Source organism: Microtus oregoni, unplaced genomic scaffold (genome assembly GCF_018167655.1).
Source record: "Microtus oregoni isolate MIOR12 unplaced genomic scaffold, Mior012 000087F_ref0000451, whole genome shotgun sequence".
In the NCBI taxonomy this organism is placed as follows: Eukaryota; Metazoa; Chordata; class Mammalia; order Rodentia; family Cricetidae; genus Microtus; species Microtus oregoni.
Genome location: NW_024544554.1, coordinates 1,915,009 through 1,933,034, shown reverse-complemented (window position 1 = coordinate 1,933,034; position 18,026 = coordinate 1,915,009). Strand labels below are relative to the sequence as shown.

The 18,026-nt window shown below is 42.5% G+C and overlaps 1 protein-coding gene across 1 annotated transcript; it reads left to right on the top strand.

Annotated features, from left to right (window-relative positions):
- The first annotated feature begins 1,378 nt into the window (after positions 1–1,378).
- LOC121442206 (growth/differentiation factor 8) lies at positions 1,379–7,643 on the top strand. The gene is made up of 3 exons (XM_041643681.1): positions 1,379–1,754; positions 3,475–3,848; positions 5,890–7,643. Exons 1-3 carry the CDS (start codon positions 1,379–1,381, stop codon positions 6,268–6,270), a joined length of 1,131 nt encoding a protein of 376 aa, XP_041499615.1. The 3' UTR covers positions 6,271–7,643.
- The last annotated feature ends 10,383 nt before the right edge of the window (positions 7,644–18,026 follow it).

The window sequence follows — 18,026 nt, the reverse complement described above, 5'->3', positions numbered from 1 at the left end:
CCACTGTATTCGCTCGGGGTGGGGGGAGTAATGGGTTAAAGCGCAGAAGACTGCTCCCGGTTTTCCCGCAAGGAGGAGGGAAGCTGTGGCCTGGAAATGTTCTCTGTTCCTGCTGTTTGGTTCGTTCAGCTCTTTCATAGCTCACCCCGTTAGATCTTGTGGCTCCTAAAGCCAAGGGTGAGAGTTTGATCCCTATAGAGGCCACTTAAATGCGGAGAACAAAAAGCACTATTCTCTGCCCCAGATCCCTGCCAGGTGTCTGCCCTCTGGTCAAAATGAGCCGCGGGCAAAAGGGGTGCTAACCTATGACTGTGGGGGGGGGCACAACAAAGGGCACCCTCTCCCTGCCACTTTCTCTTTGTGTGCGCGCAGGACCTGACATAATTCATAGAGAACAGGCTGCGGGCTGCTGCTTTCAGCCCTAGAGGTCTGAGTCAAAAAGTGTAATCACGCTCTGGGCCACTGACAAAAATCCATTCTTTGCTTACGCGAAGCAGCGCAGCCTCTCAGCTAACATTATCCCTGCTGGTAATAAGCAACAAAGAAACACTTAGGATTTGGCCCGTGTCTTTTTGATAGACAAGAGCAATAGCTGAAATCAAGCACAGCTTTCATGGTAGCAAAAGACGTTAAGCTATCAAAATAAGTTCGTGTGCCCTATAGCGGAGTGAGGCTGATTTAAAACGTACTAACAGATAAGCCATGAAAACAAACTTCTCAAATTACCCATGCAACTTTTCTACCAGGTTCACAAACCTTAGCTTTTCTTCAATTCGGTCAACTCTTCCTATTTTTTCCTTCTCTAATTGCTTAGCCCTTGATACAATTTTCTCTCAAATATTTGCTTTACTAACAAACAGCATGCCAACTCTCCAAAAGACTGACATTTTGCATTTTAAACCTGAAGTGTAAACTCAGATTTACTAATGCAAGTGACAGCAAGAGTTTCACAAAGATGAATAAGCTTTCACTACCGTTTATATTCTTACACAAACTTTAATTCATCAAATGTCACATATATCTTTCACGAAATGGGGATTTATTTCATTTATGAAGCAGTCAAATGAATCAGCTTCCCCTCGACTGTAACAAAATACTGCTCGGTGACTTGTGACAGACAGGGTTTTAACCTCTGACAGCGAGATTCATTGTGGAGCAGGAACCAATCATAGATCCTGACGACACTTGTCTCATCTAAGCCGGAATATAAAAAGCCACTTGGAATACAGTATCCAGGACTCACTGGCGTGGCAGGTTGTCTCTCACACCGGACAGGCACTAAGATCTTGCTTGGCATTACTCAAAAGCAGAAGGAAGAAATCAGAGCAAGGGGAGAAAAAAAAAAAAAAAAAAAAAAAAAGACCGCGCTGCTTTTAAAATGGTGCAAAAACTGCAGATGTATGTATATATTTGCCTCTTCATGTTGATTGCTGCTGGCCCAGTGGATCTCAATGAGGGCAGCGAGCGGGAGGAGAGTGTGGAGCGAGAGGGGCTGTGCAATGCGTGCGTCTGGAGACAAAACACGAGGGACTCCAGAATAGAAGCCATCAAAATCCAGATCCTCAGTAAACTCCGCCTGGAAACGGCTCCTAACATCAGCAAAGATGCTATTAGGCAACTTCTGCCCCGTGCTCCTCCGCTCCGGGAGCTGATCGATCAGTACGATGTGCAGAGGGACGACAGCAGCGATGGGGCTTTGGAAGACGACGATTACCACGCTACCACGGAGACCATCATTACTATGCCTACAGCGTGTAAGTAGCTCTGAGAGAGAGAGAGAGAGAGAGAGAGAGAGAGAGAGAGAGAGAGTAGACCAACGGTTCCAGTGACGGCTGCCCTAGTGTTTATGAGAAGCAGATCTATTTTCAGGCTTTTAGCTTGTATGTAAGTAGGAGAGAAAAGAGATTTTCTCCCCACCCTTCAAGATTTCCTGAGAAACATACTGACAAGGAAATCTGCCTTGCTTGTTTCCTTCCGGTGCCAAATATCTCAAAGTTAATGTGCTGGCCCCGCTTTAATAGTGTGTGATTTTATGTGGAAAATGTGGAGTGTGTTTATGTGCTCAGCGCCTAACACTCATGAGGCAAGGACTGCGAGCTACTGTAAGCAATGTTAAAACTCACATGGAATTTACAATTGCATCTGTTTGGCTAAAACATACCTTAGTTTTCTTCCCCCGATAACACCACAGAAAGAAATTTGCTGGGTGTTTCTTTGAATCCTGTTCCACACGTCTGGGACTTGAAACTACAAATTAGAATATTTAATGGTGAGAGCTTTTCCAACGAAGAGTTAAGGAAGGCAAGCATCCAATGCATTAGTGAGAGAAACGATGAAGCAGACGGGGCGAAATCATACTCAGGACCGAGTATCAGAAACCGCTCAGGAAAGGAGCGTTGTAATCGGGAGGTTATGCTATAAAAGCCTGCTTGTGCTGCCCTGGGCTGAGAGTGTCCGGGCTGTGTACTTCCACAGAGCAGTGGCTATAGCCTTCTAAAACATTTTATTCTTTAGGAGGGGAAGGACTATTACCTATAAGAACAGCACTGCTTCTGGGAGCTAGCCCATTTCAGGCAGTCCCCCTTCTCCCTTCTCTCAAAATGAAGACAGGTGGCTTGAGGGAGCTGGAGGACACGCCAGAGTGCCGTGCCATGTGTCTGAGATCTGGCTTTAACACCGTGCTTTAAGCACTTCCAAGCAGACACGACCTGCTCTCAAACCAGCCTTTCACTAAGTACTTAGGTTATGCTATAACAAACAATCTTCATTTATGACTCTTGGGTCCAACCGTTCAGCAGAAGGCCTCCCTTGTTTGCACGCCCAGAAGAGAAGGGATTGCGAAGGCTGAACTTTCGCTTGCAGTGAAAGTCTGGCTCCAGGGCCACTGCCTCTGGCTTTGGAGATAGCGTGAGCATGACTTCTGAGTTTTCGTGCTAATTGCTGGCTTCTTGTCGTTCCTTTGAAAGGCTATTCCAGAGCCCGAGTGTCGCAGATGTACGATATTGTCTGTCATTTCTGAGGCTCAGTTAAATTGCTCCCTGTGTCTCGTTCCCCAGGTAATTGAGGCCTGGGGGAAGGGTTCCTTCCCCCAGAGTGACTGGTACAGCTGTTCAGTGAGCATAACTGCTCAGATTCCCAAAGAATTCTAAGTGGATGTTCCTCTACGCTGTCTCTTGTTCTCTGAATCATCATCTACTTACCGTTCATTCTTCCACAAAATATCCCTCAGCCCCTAGTTCTATAGAAGGGAATATATTCGTGATAATATAAGCTATCTAAGAAAAATCTGAAGAGCTAGAACAATTATTTTCCCTGACAGTTCTTAGGAGTCATGAATGAAGTTCCACCTCGTGTTTTATTTTGGAAGGCCACATCTGTACACATTATCCCAACATCTATTGTTAAGGAGTGATTTTTTTTATTTATGTTTTCATGGGACCTAATGTCAACCATTCTTTTCTTGTTCATTTGTAGCTGATTTTCTAATGCAAGTGGATGGAAAACCCAAATGTTGCTTTTTTAAATTTAGCTCTAAAATCCAGTACAACAAAGTAGTGAAAGCCCAGCTGTGGATCCATCTGAGACCCGTGAAGACCCCCACGACAGTGTTTGTGCAGATCCTGAGACTCATCAAACCCATGAAAGACGGTACGAGGTACACTGGAATCCGATCTCTGAAACTCGACATGAGCCCAGGCGCTGGTATTTGGCAGAGTATTGATGTGAAGACAGTGTTGCAAAACTGGCTCAAACAGCCTGAATCCAACTTAGGCATTGAACTCAAAGCTTTGGATGAGAATGGGCAAGATCTGGCTGTAACCTTCCCAGGACCAGGGGAAGACGGGCTGGTGAGTGATAACTGAAAGCAATGCTCTTAACAACACGCTGTACTTGTAGTCCTTATATGAAAGATAATAGGGGAAAGATAACTGGGATTTTCTCTGCTCATAAGGCAGCCAAAATCATCTTACACCAACTAGGTCTGTGCCCAAGAGAGTAGGTGCCAGTCACATGTCCTGTGAAGCTCTCCATGAAGACTGAAAAACAGTTGCATCACAGTTCATAATTTCACGCATTCCTTATTGGGAATGGGATGTAATGCCCTTTTCATTGTGGGCTACATACCATATGCATAAACTTATGACATCACAACATAACTCTGCAGAATCTAGAATTAAATTAAAACTTTTTCCCTTTTCCATTTTTTTTTTTTTGCTTCTCAATCCATTGAAAAATGCTGGCTTTTTATATAAGGTAAAAAATATTAAAATTCTAATTACAATACCTTTATAAGTATAGACATACTTAATTAAATATATATATATATATTTTTTTTTGATTTTTCGAGACAGGGTTTCTCCGTAGCTTTTGGTTCCTGTCCTGGAACTAGCTCTTGTAGACCAGGCTGGCCTCGAACTCACAGAGATCCGCTTGCCTCTGCCTCCCGAGTGCTGGGATTAAAGGCGTGCGCCACCACCGCCCGGCTTAATTAAATATATTCTGCTCATCATCCCCTAATAAATATGTTCAGTGGCTGCCAGTAACACTGATTTCCAACCCAGACAGCCTCTGCCTCCTAGTTTATTTCCAAACTACTTCAGCATCCTTGTACAGCAATTTACACAGGGACTGCCGACTAACTAAGTAGCAAGTTGGTGATATGAGAATACTTCATACACTATGAAAATGAATAAAAGCATTTCAATACCCACTTTTTTTTTTTTTTTTGATTTTCAAGATAGGGTTTCTCCGTAGCTTTTTGGTTCCTGTCCTGGAACTAGCTCCTGTAGACCAGGCTGGCCTCGAGCTCACAGAGATCCGTCTGCCTTTGCCTCCCAAGTGCTGGGATTAAAGGTGTGCGCCACCACCACCCGGCTCAATACCCACTTAAACCCAAGTCATTTTTAGGTCTTACTGGGGCTTTTATTTACTTCTGCGTTCAAAACCTCGATGTGAACGTATTTTGATTTTCATCCATTGTCAGAATTTACATCAGAATGCTATACTTCGAAGCAATAGACATCTTTTTAATCCTTTGATTGAGCTTGGGGATGTGTGGTCCAGAAACTAGGTCTGTTGGGAGCAAAGCACATTGTTTGAAGTACTGCAGTTTCCTAGAGGACCTATTTTCTTTGTATGTGCTTCTGAAATGCTCCATTCCCCAAATGACACCCTCTTTGACAGCACGCAGGCCTAGTTTCGTGATACAAGAGGAAATTGCTATCAGCTGTTTAAGAATGTTCTCTTTCAAAGATAGTATTTTAATTATCAAGGTTGCTAATGGGTTAGGCCTTCATTATTTAAAAGGTGGCTAACATGCTATTCCTTAGAGTTCTCCCTCTCAAGGGAAATGGTCTCAAATGCAGTAGAAAATCGAGGCTGTCATAGAGTAAGCAAAGTCTTCTCCCCTTCCTCCTCTGCCGCCTTCTGCTGTGGTCCTGGGATTGAACCCAGGACCTTGCACATGAGAGGTGAACCCTCTTTCCACCAAGCCACATTCATACCCAGAGGTAGCTATTTTGTTCTGACTTTAATAGACCCATTTCTTTGAGCAAAAACCTAGGAAGAGAGACTAGATGGGTACGTGTCCCTCCAAGAGTCCTCAGACACGAGCAGCTGATAGTAATCCACAGTGCCGGGGGCGGCGTTCATCCCTCCCGCCTTTCTCTTGCCTTATGCACACATTTCAAAGCCTCTCTTACGCTATTATCTGCTCTTGTGTCTGATAATAATACGAAAAGAAGCAAAGGTTTAACAGGCGTAGCGTGAACTGACCACAGGGAAGTGTTTGTTGGCTGTTGTTCTATGACGCTCCTTCATACGACGGCTTCTAAGGCAGGAAGGATACCCGGCTCTGTTAACACGATTGCTCTTTTCCTTTTCACACAGAATCCCTTCTTAGAGGTCAAAGTAACGGACACGCCCAAAAGGTCCCGACGAGACTTCGGTCTTGATTGCGACGAACACTCCACCGAGTCCCGCTGCTGCCGCTACCCGCTCACGGTGGATTTTGAAGCCTTCGGATGGGACTGGATCATTGCGCCCAAGAGATATAAAGCCAATTACTGCTCCGGAGAGTGTGAATTTGTGTTTTTACAAAAATATCCCCATACTCACCTTGTGCACCAAGCAAACCCCCGGGGCTCAGCGGGCCCTTGCTGCACACCCACAAAAATGTCTCCTATTAATATGCTATATTTTAATGGCAAAGAACAAATCATATACGGGAAAATTCCAGCCATGGTCGTAGATCGCTGCGGGTGCTCGTGAGCTTCGCGGTATGTCCAGGGCTTCCTAAGCCATGGAAGGTCTTCCCCCTCAATTTTGAAACTGTGAAATTATGTACCACAGGCTCTAGGCCTTGAGTATGCGATAGTAACTTAAGCACAAGCTACAGCGGAGGAACTAGAAGAGAGAATGTTTGCAATGGTAGCCATTTAACCATCCCAATAAACCATATAATAGGACATTTTATGATTTCCAGAGGTTCTGAGCTAGGAGGAGATCAAATTGCATTTTTGTTCACGGATATAGATCTCACAACTACAATCGAGGCAGGCAAGAACACAGCGCTTCTTGTGGTCTGCCGAATTAAAGGGGTATGCTTTAAAGGCAAAGTCTTATTTCTAACAGTTTCAATTAATATTCACGGAAAAATCGTTATGTAGCCGTTGGGAAGCGCAGGGTTGTTATTCATGTACACTGTTTATTTGTATCGTACCCTTGGTATGCTAAGATTCCACAGAACTGGAATGGCGGCCTCTCCATACGCCCCCATTCCTATTCTAATTGGACATGGTATTACTAACCCATGAAGTGGCGCTAAAGCCATGGGCGGAATGGCTCCTACAGGTTCCTCAAACAGAGCACACTCTGTAAGATACGGCTCTCCCATATCAAGCGCATTGCCACGCAGCTCTGAGTGGGGATGCATTTTCTTTAAAGAAGATTTTTTTTTCTTTTTTTAGAGGTCAACTTTCAATTCTCTAGCACAGTGGGAGAAACTTTGTCTTAAAAGGGCAGCCTTAGTGTTCATTTCTAGCAAGCATTCAAACTCCCGGTCTGCCTTCGTCACATCGAAGTTTTGCGGTAAAATCATGGAAATGACTGATTCTATCAATATTGTATAAAAGACTCTGAAACAATTGCATTTATATAATATGTATACAACATTGTTTTGTAAATAAGCGTCTCCTTTTTTTATTTACTTTGGTATATTTTTACACTAATGAAATTTCAAATTATTAAGGGACAAAGACATGTCACATATCACAGAAAAGTGATGGCTTCTATTTCAAAGAGAATTAGCAGATTCAATAGTGGTCTCAAAAGTCCGTATGCTAAGGTTAGATGGTTATATTACAATCATTTTATATTTTTTTACAATATCAACATTCACTTATGGATTCATGGTGGCTATTTCACCTATGAATGTGAAATTTCAGTGGATTCCTGTCATTGTATTCAAATCTCAATGCTCCACTATTTTAAATATGATAAGCATTATTTAATATACCAAAATGATTCACTCCAATAGCTAAAGAAAAACAAAAATGGTATCTCAATAAGAACAGCTACTCTTATTTTATAGTTTGACAATGAAGATATTTCTGCATTTATTTACTTCAATTTTGTAAATTGGAATTTCGTTGATCAAATGTACTTAAAGCTAAATGAAATTATTCATAAAATGTGTAGAGACTATAAAGTGTATTAAAGTGTTTTCACGTCTTTGAAAGGCATCACGGTTTTGTGTTGTAATGATTAATTGTGGGTTTTTGAATTTTTTACCTTATTATTGAGGTTTAATGACTTAACACAAAAGTTTGATTTAGGAACTTAAGACATATTTCATTTTATACATACAAAAGCAGAATAGTATCTTCTGTTTTATTTCTCTCTATCTTGACCTAAAATCTATTTATTTTGTAAATTCAATCTCAAATGCATTGTAGTTGGCAGTGGTATATAGTCCTAGAGTTACAAGTTCTCCTGAAATGGTGGGTACCTGGGAAACCACAGTTCTTCCCTAACAAGTAATGCTGTTGGCACATTTTCCTGAGCATTGGAGGCACTGATTTTCAAATTTAATAGCAAAGTGATTTCAAATTCCCTAGAGATTGCTATGTACCTCGGTCCAGGAGAACGTCTGAAGCAACCCCCTTCCTCTGAGTTATCAGTCTAGGGATTTGCCCATAGTGCACTGACTTAGTTTAATGGTGAGGTGCCTAAAATTCTATTATGCTATCATTTCTGAGTGAACACATCATAATGAACACAAATATAACTTCAATATTTTCTACTTGCATATTATTGCATAAGAAATAGAAACCTAACCCCCAACACATTATATTTTCACGTCCACTCGTCCTAACAGCAATTGTTAAAATAACCAAAGACATGCTTTTCAAACATAAGACATGATTGCTGCCAATCTGATAAGTAGGAAATCAAGCTTGAAGTGATGACAGACGACCTGGGGCTTGCCTGGAATGGGATATAATGCTGAAGACCCATTTTCACGGCTATTGAGTTCTAGGACACACACTGCAAAATATAAAAGAAAGTGCCACCAATCTTGTTCATCCTTGAGCGGGGTGTCAAGCGGCCAAAATGGTACTGAATTTAGTTTCCTTGTGTCTAGGAGTCTTGCAGAGTCTCTGGAGCAAGGGCCTTCTAGTGGATGGCTTGTATCACATTGATCTTTGGTGCCACTTAAACCTCTCATTAAATAGAACATTGAAATATGATTTTGCTGTCCGTTACCTATCAAAATACATCAATGAGCATCCCATCTTCTGGGAAGTGCAGGGTGTATCTGATTGGAGTACTTCTACCTCCGGGGCTGCCCGGTTTATTCGACAGACATAAAATGCATGCGTAGCCATGACAGGCAAAGGTTTAACAGTTCACACCAGCCTTTCCGCTACACCAAGTGTTCTTGCTGCAAAAATGCACAAACTTGCAACAGAGCAGGCACACACTTCTTGCCTTTCTGCTCCCAGCTGTGCATTGCTGCAATAAGGACAGCTTTAGCAGTATAATCTCGTTTGTAATGGGGTGAGTTCTTAATTGAGCACACATCATGTCTGTATTTTCCTTAAGGACTGATCTCAGTACATTTCATTAAATCTAAGTACGCAGGACAAGCATAATGGCACTCGTTAGAAATAATGCATATCGTGTCGACTCAAATTTGTATGCTAAAGGCCGGGCGGTGGTGGCGCACGCCTTTAATCCCAGCACTTGGGAGGCAGAGGCAGGCGGATCTCTGTGAGTTCGAGACCAGCCTGGTCTACAAGAGCTAGTTCCAGGACAGGCTCCAAAACCACAGAGAAACCCTGTCTAGAAAAAAAAATTGTATGCTAAAGAGATTTGTTGGAAGTTCTACTATGAAAAGCAATACCTGATTTTATTAAATTTTTAAGTAACTATAAACCAATTTTTTAAAAAGTTACCTTTCAAATTTGCTCCTTTGTTTTTCTACTGGATTAAGGTTATTCTGTCAAAGCTTTCACTACAAGTATTATGTTGTGTTTTTCCTAATGTCTTGTGGAAGGCCTTTATTCACAAGACAATTTGATTATGTGGTTTTGGTCACAGAGCCATCACAGCCTTTCCCAGAGCTGCTCCCACAGACACTAACTCTGGCTAAGTAGCTGAATGTTTCTTGGCTATGGTCCCAGGGAACTCTGGATTTAGGCATTACCTCCAACCAGCCAAAGCAATGTATCAACACAGGAAAATGTGACCGCATGATGTCGTCGGACCCTGAAAACACTGTCACTGAATCGGGAAGGCAGGACTCAAACGGAAATCACTAGTTTTCTCAGTATGCTAAACAGGTTTGGGGAGGAAAAATCGGCATTGTTAGTGGAAACATTTGGAAGGTTACTGAGGCAACTGTCTGGCTTCACGCCCCAAGAATATCTTCTTGAGAAGCTACATACTTCTGCAGTATCTCAAGTCTTGGAGTGAGGCGTGCGACTCCCTGCTCCTTACGTGAAGGGTGATAGGGGGAAATCCCGGCCTATCTGGGCCTTGATCCTGGCCAAGTGTCATAGCCTACACAAGATGACAGAGAAGGGTAACAGCCAACCTCCTGCCTGCAGCTTTGTAAGAGCACTAGTGAAACTGTTTCCAAGTCTAGAACGTACCAGAAGCTGTGACCAGGCGTGAAGAAGGCCATAGAGTCCCAGGGTCAAAATTCAAGATAAGCTGAGCAGGGCAGCTAGTTATAGTGCCACTCACTCATAGGCTGGGGCGTGTCTCTATCATCAAAGCAAACTGCACTTAGTGGGAAATTAGTGGAGCAACAGCTAGGCCATGGAAGAGCCAGCAAAGCTGCCTCCGCTACAGAGATGTGTGCACCCGACAGCCAGCCCTTCCCAGCTTGAACAGACATTTGACCAAAAAGTCCCCATTCTGTCCAAACAAAACAAGACAGGATCACTTCCAGGAGGGTCTGTGACAGAGGCTGGAATGTGACCATATGTACTGACACTGCCTTGTCTGGTCTAATACCTCATTAGTGTGCCCGGGACCTCATGTATCTTGTTCAACCGGACAGAAATAAACTCCCCGTAGGGGCTTGGGCAAGACATAGTAAGGTGTGCTTGCAGGAAAAACACATGTTATCTCTGCTTTCAAAATGAAGAGCTTCAAGTTCAAGATTCCTGATCAAAAGGTGACAGTGACCAAGTCAGGAGTTATATACATGGTAGGAGAAAGGCAAACACAGCTACAGTGGTACAATTTTGCAAACATTAACTCAGATGTAGAAAAAGATGAAAATGTTGTTTCAAAACTGATTCTAGTTTTGAACCTCAAGCTTTCTTATGCTGTATTAGCAATTTTGCTTTATGAACATAGCACCATGGGAAATACTTGAATGATGCGTATCTTCCAAGTTCCTAGAAACCAGCTGTCTCTTCTCCAATACCCCAATTTAAAAAAGAGGTATAGCATGTCTGTCCTCTCTTAAATTGAGATCAGCCTATGTTTGTGTTGAGCATAAAAAAAAACCCTACCGATATCAGAAGCATCTTTCTCTTCAACAAATTCTAAGTCATGATCAGCTCATAGGATCTTCACATGAAAAGATATCAGTGAGCCACTTTCTGATCCTATTTATTTATTTATTTATTTGTCACTTTATATTTGGTAACTAAGCCTAAGCCTAAAGTTAAAAGCTAAGCACATGATTGATTTTCTTTTCTTAGTGATTTTGATTGGACAAGCACTCATTGGAAAAATAATCGAATAATTGACGTTAATTGTCACTAACAATAAGAGTGAAAATGATATTTTGTTAACAGATGCATTAAATTTAATGTTAGTATCTAGTGCTATTTCTAAAGATGAGATTAAAAACTCGATGCACTGTCTGTAGAAAGGACCAGAACAGACAGGTGCTTCCAATTTTGAATGCTAAGTTAAGCAAGATTTCGCCTGGGGTTAATTCTAGTGTCTTTATGTAATTGAACTGAACCTTAATTTAGGATGTTAAGAACTAAAAGTCTAATTCAAGAATATATTTTGTAGTTAATGGTGTGAATTGATTTGGGATTTTCCTATGTATGTTGTGAAAATGTTTTATTACCATTGGTTAATAAAGAAGTTGCTTTGGCCTGTGGCAGGGCAGAATATATCCAGGCTGGAAAATATATATAGAGAGAGTAGGTAGAGTCATGAAGATGATGTCATGTGGCTGCCAAAGGAGAATGACAAAGCTGGAACCTTTCTGGTAAGCAACAGCCTCATGGTGATACACAGATTCATAGAAATGGGCTAATTTCAGATGCAAGAGCTAGTTAATAAGAAGGCTGAGCTAATAGGCCAAACAGTGTTGTAATTAATATAATCTCTATGTAATTATTCTGGTCTGGGTGTCCGGGAGACAAAAAGTAGCCTCCAATTACAAATGGCACCAACGCGGGGCAAAACATTCCACATAAAGCCTAAGAAAGCCTGAAAGAAAAAAAAAAGGACTTCTAGACCCACAAGCTATAATATATCCACTTATCAATGAATATGTCCAGTAGGAAGGTAAGAGAATGCCTGCCTCCTCACGCTGTCTTCTTCCTCTTCCCAAACAATTTCCCTTCTATTTCCATGCTTTAAAAAAGAACTCTGGGTCCTTCTTATGACAGAAAATTTACAATATTTTTCTTTCTGAATCTGGCTTTTTAACTTAATGTGTTTTTCTTGTTCATTTTCCTGCAACAGACCTAATTTTAATTTTCTTTATGAGTGAATAAAGATCCATTTATACATCTGCACACATTCTTCATCTATTCATCTGTTGGTAAACACCCCATCTAATTCCCATAGCTTGGCTCTTGTATATATAAATAAATATGTAATAAACATGGATGTGTCTCTGTACTGTGTAGGCTATATATACCCATAGTAGGATAGTCATGTCATGTGGTTGCTTAGATTTTGGAGGATAAATTATTTGCAGCCCTTCTAGCAATGTATAAGAGTCTGCTTGTCCCCGTCTTCTCATTAGCATTTGTCATTGACTTTGTGTCTTTGTTTTCTTTTGAAGTATTAGGGACTAGTTATGTAATTACATACAGTTTTATATAGGCCAATAAAATATGTTACCACTGAATTATATCTCCACTTTTTTAACTTAAAAATTTCCCATAATTATTGTATTATGATCACAGAGATTGACCTGTATGTCCTCTATTTTTTTTGCCATAATTGAAAGGCCTTTCCAACTATATTAATAACTAAATTGCACCTTATGTTTTAATACTTCTATGGTTTTGTTATTTGCTATTAAAATCTTCAGTTCACCTCAATTCTCTTCTGTAGTGTGAATAGGAATGAATTTATTTTTCTTTAGATGACCTTGTAGGAGTCATCCTTACTGTCTGCTCTCTGCTGACTTCAAATGTGGAATTGGACTCAGTGGAGACTTGCTTAACAATCACATAGATTCAGTGATTCAAAAGGTTAGTTTTACAGACCTTAGCCAGGGAAAGAATGGGAATACTCTTGAGATGGAAGGAGAGTCAGTAGAGATGAATAAGTGAGCAATGGGATATTTGATGTCACTGGGCTCCTGGCTAATCAGAAGTAACAGGTGTGCCCCTGTCCTTATGAATTTATTCCATCAAAATCTTCAGGGAGTCCCTATTGTATTTTAATTCTCTCTGGAGATGTTGGACCATAATGGTCAATTCTTTCAGGAGAGGGGACCCCACCACAACTGAATTTTTATTTACCCATGACTCAGAGTGAAAAATAATATACATATCTGCTCAAATGTCACAAAGCTTCTCCCCAGTCACTCTCTGACTGACTAATGCCACCTAATGTGGTATTGAGCCTTTCCAAGTAGTGTTTTCTCCACTCTTTCCAAAGGGGTGGGAAACCATTAGAAGGTCTTTGGTAGTTCTCGTGTGAAACAGCACCCAAAGAATTTTTTCCTATCTTTGTGCTACCACTTTTATTTTTCACTGAGTTCTAGACTCAAGATCTGTGGAGAGAGCAGAAGACCCAACCATTGCCCTCCTTCAAGAAATTTCAAAATTGAGCAAAATCAGCAAAGCGATCAACAGTCAAATCTTTCTATACAACGGGACAAATGCAGCCCAGAGAGCAATTCCGTGTTGCCATATAATCTTTAAATGGAGTTTGTTGTGGGAGAGAGGAGGAAAGACACTTCAGACCCAAGGAGGACATGCGGAAGCTCAAAAGCCGGTGTGATACAGCAATGTCTGTAATGATGCAATGAGTGTCGTGAATGAGTGGGGACAGAGAGAAAAACAAACATTACACATGAAGGCAGGCAGAGAGAACAGGACACCTTCCTGGTCCTAAGGAGAATTACCAAAGGCTAGAGGGATAGGGCTTTGGGCAGTCCGTGGTATGCAAGGGGCAATGGGTGGATCCGTATTTGGAGTAAGATTTTCTTAATGCTATCAACAACGAGAGCCAAAACAATGTTTAAAGGAGAAAGCTGTGTGGCTATGTTCCCTGCTCTGAAATTCACTTTTAATATGGTACTCCAACCTTTCTTTTTTTAAAAAAATATTTATTTATTATGTATACAATATTCTGTCTGTGTGTATGCCTGCAGGCCAGAAGAGGGCACCAGACCTCATTACAGATGGTTGTGAGCCACCATGTGGTTGCTGGGAATTGAACTGAGGACCTTTGGAAGAGCAGGCAATGCTCTTAACCACTGAGCCATCTCTCCAACCCCATCTAACCTTTCTTCAATCAAGGTCCAAGAATATTTAAACAGCACTATTGGTTTTTGATGGATTTTTTAAGAAAAGACACAAAGTTGGGTGAGAAGGGTCTGGGAAAAGTTGGGGGTTTGTGAATGAATATTATTAAATATGTGCAAACTTCTCAAGGGACTAATAAAAGAAATTTTTAAAAGAAAGGAAAGCCTAACCCATTGGACTAGGGTTTATAGCCTTTAGAAAGACAAAGACAATGCCATGTGGGATATTGGGGTGTGATGATTAGTCTTGCTACATTTGAGAAAGGCAAAGAAGAGCTAAAAGGTAGCATCCAGGTGTCCTTGATGACTGTCTAATATGGAGGGGGCGGTGAAATTTGTCTTGATGGAGGCAGGGAGATAGAAAATCCAAAGTAACTGAGAGCATCCAAGAACCAGAGCTCAAGCTCTGACTCCCGTCACACAGACTTGGAGGCTGAGGAAAATTCTTGATACCATTCTGTGTCTAGTATGGCGCCAGGGTGGCTGGGTGGCCACGGAAGGAGTAGATGAGGAGGCTAAAGGAATCCCAGTGGATCCTGAGTGCTCAACGGCTTCCAACAAGGTCTTAGAGGAGATCCTCGAAAGGGTGGACTGTTGAGTGGGCGGCTTTACTGTCTACTGGGCTTAGCCGTGAAAGGTGGCACATGGGGATAACACAGACGCAGGTGGCAGTTTCACCAAAAGCAGATGCCAAAATGGATGGAATTGGAAATCTTTAGATTACATGAAGTGATCCAGTTTCATGAAGGAAAAAGGAAACGGTGCTGTTTCTAATATGTGAGACCTATATTCAGGTGTGTGGGGGGAGGCATGAGGCTGTAAATGGGACCATGAGAGGGAGAAACAGACCTTACAGGAGGAAGAGAGGTGGTGTCCAGCAATAAAATACACATGGGGGGCTGGAGAGATGGCTCAGTGGTTAAGAGCATTGCCTGCTTTTTCAAAGGTCCTGAGTTCAATTCCCAGCAACCACATGGTGGCTCACAACCATCTGTAATGAGGTCTGGCGCCCTCTTCTGGCCTTCTGCATACACACAGATAGACTACTGTATAAATAATAAATAAATAAATAAATAAATAATAAAATACACATGGCGTGAGAGCAGAACTTACCACTTGGGAGAAGGAGGGAGATGAGCAAAAGGAGCAGAGAGAGTGACTAGAGGAATCCCACAGTGGGTTCATGTGCTGATGGAGAAGAATCCGGGGTCCCTTCCTTGGGCTCCTAGTCTCCTTAACAAAAGAATTCGACTCAGCAGAAAGTTGGAGAACAATATGGTGAGAGTCTAGAGGCCAATCAACTGCATGTGCAAGCTGGGAATCTCAGGAACTGCGCAGAGGAGGCAGAGGAAGAAGAAGAGACCACTGTCTTCATAACCAAGAGAGCACTCAAGCTCAGAAGGGGCTCCAGCAAACAGGCACACGGCAAAAAGAAGGAAGAGCTTCAGGGAAAGAACGAGAAAGCCCAGAGTCAGGAAATATGAACCTAGGCTTGAGATATGCTAATATTCAAAGGAAAGAAAAATACGAAGTTAGGCTTTCTGAGTAACTTAGACAGCCCGGCCGGCCACATGGCAGTAGATGTTCCAGAAACAGCATCGGGGGCAGAGGTTCTGAGAAGGAAACATGTATCACCTTGTTAAGGGGATGATTATTCTTCCCACCTCCTTCCGCAGGCACTAAGTGAACCAATCTTTCTGAGGGTTAGTTTCTTGCACAAATGATGGACAGACTCGCCTAGATGAACTCTTAACAAAGAATACAGTATGTGACCCTCCAAATTTTGGAGCAGATAAAAATGCCATCTCTCCATGCAGGGCCAGAGGCACCCTATTCTTTTGACCAGGCCTTCAGGAATGGAGCTGGTGTTAACTTTCTAGTGTTAGCAGAAAAATGAGAGGAGGAGGTCCAAGGTTTAGAGACAGGGGTCCATTCCCAATGGCCTTTAAGATTATGGTGACATTCTTACCTCAGGAGTAGAGACCCTAAAATAGCTTAGAAACTGGGCTACAATTAGAGCAGAGGTAGAACCCATTGCATTATGAAAATCCAGAGATCCAGTTCCAAAGCCGCTCTTCAGAAGGGCTTTGTGCCTGGACTGGAGCTTTTAGCCCAGCCTGACACGGCCTCCAGGCAGTGGTGTTCATATAGGAAAGCACCATTGTGGCATTCTTGGCATCCAGCCAGGACAGAACCAAAAACATCCCCAATTCTGGCCAAGGTCAAGAATGGAACGTAGCACGTCAGGGGTTTCTGTCCCTAAATGCACCTGACTCGTTTCTGTTTCTTATCCTCAACAGGAGGACGTGGGAGAGGGTGGAATCGGGATAAAGGAAAGCAAAGCAGAAGAACCCGTGCACAGAAACACGGAATCGCCTGAATGAAACACGTGACCTGGATCGCACACCAATACCAGGAAGGCCCGAGAACTGTTTGGAAGGCTGCAAGAGTTAGCCATCCTCCTCTGCCCCAGGTTCGTCTAGAAAGCAGCTGAGAGAAGAATCAGGGGGCTTCTGTGAGAATCTAGCCAAAACCCTTACGACTTCTCATTTATTTCTAATTGTAAAAGGAAGCCACAAAATTTACCATCTCAATGATTTAAAGTGTGTGTAGCAGCGGCGTTAGCTGCATTCCTGCGACGGTGTAGCAAGTCTCTATTACGCTCCCACCTGTGGTTTCAACTGCCAGGACGGATCGTTTCCATCAGCAAGCTCACAGGAGGAAGAATTTTAAAAACAAGATGGGATCTATTTAAAGAAAGCCGAGAAAGCTGTATTTCATCAGCTAGTTTGGGATTCCAGCTCATCCCCAGTAGTCGTGGGGTAGCACCGTGGTCATTAGCTCAGGCTCCTGGCAAAGGAGACGAGAATTGAGCTGTCCTTCTTGCAAGGCCAGCAATGGTTTCACAGCCCCCATCAACTGTTCTTGACTTTCACCTTACAGGTTAGAGGTAATCTTTCTATCCCAGCGGTGGGGTCTGTTCTCGAAATACATCCCCGGTCACCGCCTTTAGGATCTGAGTTGTTTGTGACTTCTCGTCTGAAAGCTCCAATACTTGAAAACACGGCAACTAGCGCTGTCTTTTGCACTCTGCATACCGTTTCCCTCGCAAGTCCCTGGCCCCGGCCTCAGGACGGCTTGGCTCTTTTTTTTTTTTTTGGTTTTTCGAGACAGGGTTTCTCTGTAGCTTTGGAGCCTGTCCTGGAACTCCCTTTGTAGACCAGGCTGGCCTCGAACTCACAGAGATCCGCCTGCCTCTGCCTCCTGGGTGCTGGGATTAAAGGCGTGCGCCACCACCGCCCGGCTCTCTAGGGTTATGACGACCCGGCGATGCAGATGCGGGCTGGATGTTTACTGTGGGTCTTCTTAAATAGGTCCGGAACGGGTATGGCGTTTGATACTAATGAATATTTTTCAGGGGATTGCATCCACCTTTCAGTCTGCTTAGCTGTAACAAAGATCAGCTCAGGTTGTATAAAACTAAAAGAAACTAGGTCCCAGAGGAAGACCTCAGGGATGTCTTTGTGACTTCCCTCGGGGTCAAGAGACCAACCTCATCACTATCAAGTCGCCATTTGGCTGCTTTTTATAATGAAATGAGGCTTCAGATTTCCTAATTTATAGTTTATTGGGTTGTTGTATAAATTTCAGATATGGTTATGACTCGTGTCTTCTCTTATAACTTGTCGAAATTTGCTTCCTAGCACACCGAGTAATTTTTTATTCATTTATACCACACATTCAAATAACACCTGCACCTTTCTTGAAGGAGGTT